This window comes from Toxorhynchites rutilus, unplaced genomic scaffold, assembly GCF_029784135.1.
Source record: "Toxorhynchites rutilus septentrionalis strain SRP unplaced genomic scaffold, ASM2978413v1 HiC_scaffold_15, whole genome shotgun sequence".
NCBI classification, from domain to species: Eukaryota; Metazoa; Arthropoda; class Insecta; order Diptera; family Culicidae; genus Toxorhynchites; species Toxorhynchites rutilus.
The window spans coordinates 179,315-188,615 of record NW_026599707.1 but is presented as its reverse complement, the minus strand read 5'-3'; the positions used below and the strand labels follow the sequence as shown (position 1 = coordinate 188,615).

The 9,301-nt window shown below is 45.8% G+C and overlaps 3 protein-coding genes across 3 annotated transcripts; all 3 read right to left on the bottom strand.

Annotated features, from left to right (window-relative positions):
* Window positions 1-618: 618 nt before the first annotated feature.
* Window positions 619-2,238, bottom strand: LOC129781564 (uncharacterized protein K02A2.6-like). Its single transcript, XM_055789228.1, has one exon. It carries the CDS (start codon window positions 2,236-2,238, stop codon window positions 619-621), a length of 1,620 nt encoding a protein of 539 aa, XP_055645203.1.
* A 96-nt stretch (window positions 2,239-2,334) lies between these two features.
* LOC129781563 (uncharacterized protein K02A2.6-like) lies at window positions 2,335-4,691 on the bottom strand. The gene is made up of 4 exons (XM_055789227.1): window positions 4,639-4,691; window positions 4,015-4,563; window positions 3,577-3,972; window positions 2,335-3,514 (listed from the first exon to the last, which is right to left on the bottom strand). The coding sequence occupies exons 1-4, from the start codon at window positions 4,689-4,691 to the stop codon at window positions 2,335-2,337; spliced, it is 2,178 nt and encodes a 725-aa protein (XP_055645202.1).
* Window positions 4,692-6,710: 2,019 nt separating this feature from the next.
* Window positions 6,711-8,059, bottom strand: LOC129781582 (uncharacterized). Its single transcript, XM_055789251.1, has 3 exons — window positions 7,643-8,059; window positions 7,334-7,582; window positions 6,711-7,012 (listed from the first exon to the last, which is right to left on the bottom strand). Exons 1-3 carry the CDS (start codon window positions 7,763-7,765, stop codon window positions 6,989-6,991), a joined length of 396 nt encoding a protein of 131 aa, XP_055645226.1. The 5' UTR covers window positions 7,766-8,059; the 3' UTR covers window positions 6,711-6,988.
* Between the last annotated feature and the right edge of the window lie 1,242 nt (window positions 8,060-9,301).

Sequence of the window (9,301 nt, the reverse complement as noted above, 5' to 3'; positions counted from 1 at the left end):
GGACAATATCACGACAGGGTTAATGAAACGCGCACGGTACAATAAATAAAAACAAACTTTATTCACGACATGACTAAACGATACATTTCACTATGGACGATAAACAATGACTCTGTCCACAACAATAACAATGTAAACAACAACAAGTGACAACCACATTAAAAACACATATATGCGCATCTTCAGCATCGCTCAGTGACAGTCATGCTGTCGCACGCGAGCCCTGCGGTCTGAGCTGCGTCTGATGAATAACGTATCCGAGCGCGGCAAAATAGGGTTGTCCACAACATCTCCCCTCTTAATAGAGGTGGTACGGATCAAACCTTACTGGCGGTCTTCGTAGTGGTGAAGAGCGCCTAGGGATGTCTACAGCTAGTTCTACTTCGACAGCGGACTCGAACTCTGTCGATGTTGGCGTTGTTGTTGTTGATGATGACGATGCTGATGACGGGACGAACGCCGAGACCTCATGACGTGGCGTAGACGTTGCAAGAGTCGGCCCGGAACCTACCATGGTTCTCTCAGCACTGGAGACAGGCTCTGGTGAAGATAGACCTGGTGATTGGCTTGGGAGATCCCAGGCATCCAGCAAAATGTCCAGCGGCAGCGAATGTTGGTTTAAGGTGGCTTCCAACCGGTATGACCATGTAGTTTGGCGTACACGGTCTCGTTTCGGTTGAAGGACCTCGGTTGCTTGCAGTCATCGTCGGTTGGCACTGGGACACGTACCGGTGGTGGACGCAGAAGCTCGAGACACGTTCGGATTTTGCGACCAAACATGATCTCAGATGGCGACTTCTGATCCGGCAGAGCACGACTGGGCGTGCTTCGGTACGTCAGCAAGAAGACATCCAGTGCTTCTTCAATGGATCCTCTCCCCTCTCGGATTTTCTTGACGGCTCGCTTGAAGGTATCCACGAATCGTTCCGCCTGGCCATTTGATTGTGGATGAAACGGTGCTGTCGTGAGGTGCTCGATGCCATTGGAAGCGCAGAAATCGGCAAATTCGGTGCTGGTAAACTGGGTACCGTTGTCACTGACCAAGGTTACGGGCATACCCAGCCGCGCGAACAACGCACGCAAGATGCTGATGGTCGCAGCAGAGGTGATGCGGGTCGTTCGGATGATCTCGGGCCACTTAGAGAACGAATCGATAGCGAGCAGGTAGTAGTCGCCTTCGATTGGACCGGCGAAGTCGACGTGGACGCGTTGCCACGGAGCGGTCAATTTGGGCCACGGCACCGGTGGAGAGTGAGGAGGTGATCGAGCTACAGACGCACACTGCTGGCATGCCTTGACGAAGCTGACGATGTCAGCATCCAACGTAGGCCAGTACACGTAGCTCCTAGCGATGGCTTTCATTCGCTGCATGCCCGGATGGCCACGGTGCAGCTGTTCGAGGCACCGTTTCCGATGCAGCGACGGAATGACGAGTCGTTCAGCAAACAAAATACACCCATCCACCACAGAGAGCGATTCCTGCCTTGATTGGAACCGGCGAAGTTCTGACCCATCGAGTGTTGACTGGGGCCAGCCGTTCTGAACGTAGCGGTGGACTTGACGGAGCAGCGGATCTGCTTGTGTGCTTTGCGCAACGACTATGAAATTGAGAGGCAACACTTTAACCGTATTAGTTACTACTGACCTAATATCCTCTTCCAGATTGAGACTCGCGATGACGTAGTCCTCTTCAGGCTTGATGTGCTGGTCGATCAACCGGGAGAGCAGGTCTGCGTTGCCGAACTTCTCAGTGGACACGTACTCGATCTCAAAGTCGTAGAGCAGCAAGTTGAGGGCGAAGCGTTGCAGGCGGTTCGCAGTGTACACTGGAATTCCCTTCTTAGAGCCGAAGATACGAAGCAGCGGGCGATGATCGGTTTGCAAACGGAAGTGCCGTCCGAAGAGCATTTTGTGGAACTTCGTGACGGCGAAGATGATGGCCAGACCTTCGCGATCGGGCTGACTGTAGGCCTGTTCTGCCTTCGTGAGCGCCCTGGATGCATGTTGGACCACCTTGATGGTTCCATCTGGGAACCTATGGCTAATGGTAGCCCCAAGTCCAACGGATGAAGCGTCAGCAGAAACGATGATTTCCCCCTTCGGATCGTAGTGTGTGAGGAGAAGATCCGACGAGTGAATCTGCTTGAACCGGTCGAACGCTTTCTGGCACTCCGGACTCCAGCTGAACTTCGTCTCCACCTTGAGGAGATTGTCGAGCGGGTAGCGTAGCATGCGCATGTTGGGGACGAACTTGCCGTAGTAGTTGATGGCCCCCAAAAACGATCGCACACCGGATACATCGGCTGGAGGCGGCAGCTTGGTGATCGCCTCGATTTACGCCGGATCTGGTCGCAACCCGCGACTGTCGACGATGTGTCCCAAGTATCGGATTTGCTGCTTGCGAAACAAATACTTGTCAACACGAATCGTGAATCCGAAATCTTGGATTCGCTTCAGGACACCCCGTAGATTGAGGTCGTGCTCCTCTTCAGTTTCTCCGCCGACGATGACGTCATCGAGGTAGCCAGAAGTGCCCTTCAGTCCGGCTAACATTGTGTCGATGAGCTGCTGAAATGCGCCAGGCGTGATCTTCAAACCCGGCGGCAGGCGGTTGTAGAGGTAGAGACCACGATGCGTATTGATCGTCAGCAAACTACGGTACTGCTCGTCAACTTCCACCTGTAAGAAGACGTCGGACAAATCTATCTGGCTGAAGATCTTACACTTAGCCAGCTTGGCGAAGATGTCATCCGGAAGTGGAAGTGGATACTGCTGTGATTGGAGAGCTGCATTCAGACCCGTTGAGTAGTCTCCGCAAATCCTGATGGAGCCATTGGACTTGCGGACTACGACGATCGGAGCGGCCCACTCCGAATAATCGACCGGGGTGATGATGTCCAATTTCTCTAACCGGTCGAGCTCGCGATCAACGGTATCATACATAGCGTAAGCTACCGGACGCTTCGGACAGAAGACGGGTCGAACGTTTTCTTTCAACTCCAACTTCAATTTTGTTCTGGTGCACAAGCCGAGCTTCTCGCTGAAGACCTCTGGAAAAGACGACTTGAGTGCACCTGTCGACACTGGCGTTCCAGACACGTGGCAGCAGAAGGTGTCCATAGGGACGGCCCAAAGGTTGAAACTGTCGACCAAATCGGATCCGAGTAACAGCAGCTGCTTCTCGGTTACACGGATGAGCTCACGTCGTGTACTGCTTCCGATGGTGACGTCGCACTCGAACTCCCCATCGAGCGATAGTATGCTGCCAGATGCCGTCTTCGCCTTCACCGTTGCTGACGATAACGCAGGACTGCCAATGCTCCGCCAAATCTCCCTGCTAATGACGGTGATGTCTGAGGCGGTATCGAGTTGCAGGCGAATTTTTGTTCCAGAAAAGCCCACGGAGACATATCTGCGTCGTTGCTGCACACTGCACACATCGACTACCACCACCTTGGCGGACACTGGTTGCTTCCTGCGCCTCCTTCCAGTTTTTCGGGGTTTGGCACTGGCACTGGTTTGGATTCGGTGTCACTGGAAGGATGTTTCGGTGACTCACGGTCACGCTTTTCGTACCGCTTCCCACCAAATTTTCTTATCGCTTGTACTTGGTCGTACGTGGACGGAGATTCGATCATGGCGCTGTCGTGCTTCAGGTTGTACAGCCTCTGGCACTCCTCCGAAAGTTGCTCCAACGTCACGTCATTTCTCTCTTCTATTTTCGTGAGGAGGCGGGTGCGAATCTCGACGTCGTTCTCCGATTTTAAACCACACACGTAGACCAAGCACTTGAATTGCTCCTCCGAGAGCTTACCCAGCTCAAACTCCACGCAAGCCTTGTTTACGCGGCAAGCGAATGCCACATGGTCCTCTGCAGGATTTTTCGCTATCTGCAGGCATCGGTAGCGACGGCTGATCACCGATTCTTTTGCTCCGAACAGGCTCTTGAGCTTGGCCACTGTTTCCAGGAAGCTAAAATTTTTCGGAAGTTTAGGCAGAATGTAACTCACATACCGTTCGTGCTCCGATGCACCCAGCTTTTGCAAAAGAAGACGACCTTTTGCTTCACCGTCCAATCTAGCAGCATCCTTCTCGAAGAGATCGTCGTATCTCGAGTACCAAGCCGCAAACGTCACGTTGGAGTCGGCCTCGAACCGGAATTCCTTGATGTTGCCGGCCGAAGAGTCAAGGATCTGTTCCGGATTCGGTGGTACCTGCACGTTGATTGACGATGCGATCGTACGGAGAAAGCGTTCATGCTTCTCATCACTTTGCTGCTGCTGTTGAATCAGTTGGGTCATCATCTCTCGGTGCTGCTGCTGCATCATTTGCAAAATTTGCACGAACACATCGCTACCGACCTGTGCTTGCGGTTGGTGGGGCGGGAAAGGCGCGTACTGCTGTTGCTGGGCAGCAGAGACGGGAATAAACTGCTGCTGATAGTGGACCGCCGACACGGGGATAATCGGCTGGTTTTGTTGCCGTTGATTGTTTATCACACCCGTGGGGTCAACACTATTCTGCCCGTCGTCGTTGCTCGCAATCGCGCTTTCACTCCACTTTCTTTTCTTACGCGCGGGGGGCGAAATGTTCAGTGTGTTTTTCCGACGGTGAAAAACAACACACACTCGCGATTACTCGTCGCCACTTTTGTACCGCGGGACCCTGGACTTGCACTGGGACAATATCATGACAGGGTTATAAAAACGCGCACGGTACAATAAATAAAAACAAACTTTATTCACGACATGACTAAACGATACATTTCACTATGGACGATAAACAATGACTCTGTCCACAACAATAACAATGTAAACAACAACAAGTGACAACCACATTAAAAACACATATATGCGCATCTCCAGCATCGCTCAGTGACAGTCATGTTGTCGCACGCGAGCCCTGCGGTCTGAGCTGCGTCGGATGAATAACGTATCCGAGCGCGGCAAAATAGGGTTGTCCACAACAGTGGGGATACAAGGAACCCTACTGAATATGGGGAATGCTACTATAACCTCGAAATTTCTCTATGGAATCGAACTATTCAACCCTACGGACCTTCAGGGCCTACGACCAGTTTACAACTGCTTTTTACGTGTGTCATCTGGTGCAATCAGATCATCTCCTATTCTTTCTCTCTACACCGAATGTGGAGTTCGTGATTTCACCTCAGTAGTATGTCGCACTCTGGTTCACCGTGCTTGTCGCACTCTCGAGCGTTCAAACAAAACTTTATCCAGAATGTTCGAAGAAGCAGGGAGACGTTTTTTCAGAACTAATCTCCGAACAGCTTCCTTCCCCTATCAAGGTCCTTAGAGTTCTATCCAGACCATGGAATGTTTCCCCGGTGCGAGTAGATTGAACTATCAACAGTCTTTACAAAACGGGTCAGGCAAAAGAAATCGCTCGCATGAGCTACTTGGAACTTACAGTAGCCACAAACTGATGTTCACTGACAGTTCAGCAGCAGATTATCGTATTGGATTTGAAGTCGCGGGAGTCGAACACCCTCTTTGTCGTCACACACAGCACAGCACAGGCAGCGGCCTTATCATGCAGAATTAGCAGAGCAGATGGTCCTACGGCAATTTTTTCGTCTTCAGCCAGTGCACTTCTTGCAAGTGGCAAACAGCAAACACCCGTTCATTCAAGCAACGGTAACTCACGCTATGAATAAGGCGATCACACTTGTTTGGGTTCCCAGTTATGTCGGCATTAATGGAAATGAACACGCAGACTGACTGGCTAACGTTGGGAGATATACATGTATCTGAGACACCAGCATTCCTTCCGAAGATATCTTCAGAAATGTTGATTATCAGCTAGAGCATCATCAGCAGATCATCTGGAACCAGACAAATACAAAACTTCGGGAAGTAAAACACTATCAAACGCTGGAAGAACCGACCCGACAGAGTGGAACAACGAGTTCTTACTCGTTGTAGAATAGGACACACAAAATTAACGCATTGGTACTTGTTCGATCAAACTGAATAGTCAGTTGGTATCACCTTCGGAGTTCAGCTGACTATTAAACACATGCTGGCCGAATGTAGAGCCTACGAAGAACAACGACAACAATTTCGTCAATCTCATTCTCTGCACGACATTCTATCTCAAGAACCGATAATGAAACAAAACTTATAAAATTTTTGAAGACCACTGGGTTACTTAATCAGCTTTAGATGTTATAGCGTGGCAAAAGCCTTAAGCCTCTTAAAATCTAATGAATAAAATCAACGGAACACGAAACTTAATTCCGGAAACGTGAAATCCAATTTATGTGAATGTCACTGCTTCAGCCATCATTTCCGGAGATGGTTAATCAAACCTTCTTTGGAGGAACTATTTTCTCGATTGGTCCATGACTGCGCAGTTTGCGCCCAATCTAAACACATCCCAGTATCCATTATTCGTCGAAGGCCACCTAAACCTGAACCATGGTGGAATGAGCAGAGTGCCAAGCTTTATGTTGAAAAATCGAATGCACTTAAAGCTTTTCTAAAATATTGAGTCATCGTCAATTTTAAAACTTTCCTAAAACTTGAGACTAAGTTTGAAGACTTTATAAAAGGGTGTTCGATTGTACTAGTGCAGAAAAATGTAACAAATCGGCTCTAGAGTATAAATTAAATTAGTTTATTACAAATTAATTAATTTATTCATTCTACAACAAAAGATGTTAAAAAATATTAAATCTAAATCGTGACTTGGTCATCTCTTGTTTTTTTTAAACGGGAATTGCCTTGGTTTGATCTATCACCTATGAAAAATGGAAAAAATTACTACAAATTTGTTTTTTTTATTCTGGAAAAAGAACTCACGTCATATCTTGTGTCATCTACTCATAGCTAGCTCATTTCTCAGTGTTGTAGTCAAGAAGAGTCCCCTCGAAAGCTCATATGTATTTGATGCAATGTAAGAATGAATAAATATTAATAAAATCTTCATCGGAAAACAAAAGAAGAACAATCAAATAATTGAAAAATCAGTAGTGTATTGATAAAAGAAGCTGAAATAAGAAAAAAAAACAACTATGAAACTCAGCAACACAAAGTAACATAATAAAATCCAACAGAATACGGAATACAATAACGGTATAAATAAGGTAAATCTAAATACTACTAAAAAACATCCAAATACTAAAGGAAAAAATTAAACATCAAAATATATCAAACAAAACACAACTTGAAATAATAACAAAAATTGAAAATAACACACAAAAACACTCCCAATTATGTTTATGATAGAAAATTTAAACAAAGAGCGACTGCGCCACTTCTCCTGCAACAACCAGCAGCATTTTCAAACAACAATACTTAAATAGTCTTACCCCTTTTGCTGCTGTTTTTAGCCGTTGATTCTCCTGCTGCAATCTGGAGTTTTCCACTCTCATTTTTTGAAGCTCCCATTCAGCCTTCAGCTTCCGAAAATATACCTCGTCGATCTCGGAAATGTTTATCGGCTCCCAGTCGTACGGGTCGTCTCCAGTATCCTCTATGTCTTCATAGAACAACGGCGGAAAATTTTCGTCCTCAATCAAGCTCTCTTCAGGATCTATCTCGTTCGCGGTTGGAATAGTCTGTAAGAAAATAAGATTTCATTTTAACACTGCTACACACTCTTACACGATTTTACTCACCTTGCTTGGAAAACGAACTTTCCCTCCCGATTCCGCTTTACCTCCAATTGCTTGGGTGGCCCGATAGCCTCTCGGAACCCTCAAGCCGGTCGGAATTCGGGATGTAACGCTCGTTCGGTCCATCTTGGTGCTGAGTGAAATTTCTTCTTGCTTCTCTCTTGCAATTTCAAACAGCAGTGACAAGTATTGTTGTGTGCACCTACCAAGTAGACTGCTTGGATCGAAATCAGAGTGGGAGAATGGAAACCGGCCTACTTTTGTACCATTTTCATTTTGACATATGCAAATTGCAATGTATTATATGATTTGTTGAGATTTCTATGAAGATCGAATATCTACTAGTGATTAAATTTGGAAAATTATTCGATGTTATGCTGGAATAATATTGAAATATCAGTAAATTACGTCGCGTGTAGACTTGTTATTAAACGGTTCGTATATTTGTGTACTTAACAAGCGATTCCAGTTGCGCGGTTGATTTGGGTGAAAAAATATTCTGAATATAAAAGATAGTGATTAAGTACTGTGGATAATGCGAAAATTAGATTCAGAATTAATATTCAATTTTCGTCCGGTTCATTCTGGAGCACTGCTGGATAGACAATATGTTTTTCAAATTCAAATAGACTAAGAAGCATCTGTTGGGATCATTGGGATGTGACAACAGGAAATGATGCGAGACAGATTACATACGACAAAAAACGTGCGAAAAAGATCGTGAGGCAGCTGGAACCGTTGCCCAACGAGGACTAATGCCCAGGAAGGTTCTCATGTGTATTCAAGTGGAACTGGAAAAGTATGACTTATTAAGGGTTGCCACACATAAAATTTGAATCATTGCTGTCAATCGCTGGAACCCAGTTATTGATTAAAAACGGCCAATATTCACCGACAGGACAGAACGGAACACAAAAAATGCATTCCCAGACAATCTTTGAGAGCGTTTAAGAGAGCAACCATGGATAACGGCTATTACTACAGGATAACTTCGATATAACGTACATTTTACTTTCAAAATTGTGCGTTGTATCGAATTGTACGCTATATCGAAGCATAATAAAGAACTCAGAAACGTAGCTTATATTACTTTGTTGTGTTGCTATTGGAGTAAGGTTAATGAATAGATTCAACTAGAAGATGAAGGCAACCTTTCTCATGATGTTTCCCTTCGTACTGTTGATTGAAGTTTGATTCATTTAGAATTCGGAATCACAAAACAATTGTACTTCGGGATTGATTAAAAGTAAAAATCAAGCTTTAGTATCAAACTACAGATAATTTATTGTTCTTTCAGAAAAACAATATTCAAAAAATTATTCCTTTGGACTTTGAAAATGTGTACGTTATATCGAGGTAAAATGTACGTTATAACGAGGGTACGTTATATCGAAGTTTCCCTGTACCATCCTCCTTTTTTTGGGCTTTGGAACATGCTATTATTAATTCCGTCATTCGCAGGCGAAGTCTGATTATATACAACGTAAAACGTAAACAACGATTCTTCGCAGCGGGAGAAAAACAATGGCTACTAACTTGCGATATCCTAACCTAATATCCTATGCTACTAAGGAGACTAGAGCTTCCCTATTCCTCACTTGTCTGAGATACGTTTCAATGTGCTAAGATGCAATTCTTCCAATAATCCATTGTTTATTATCT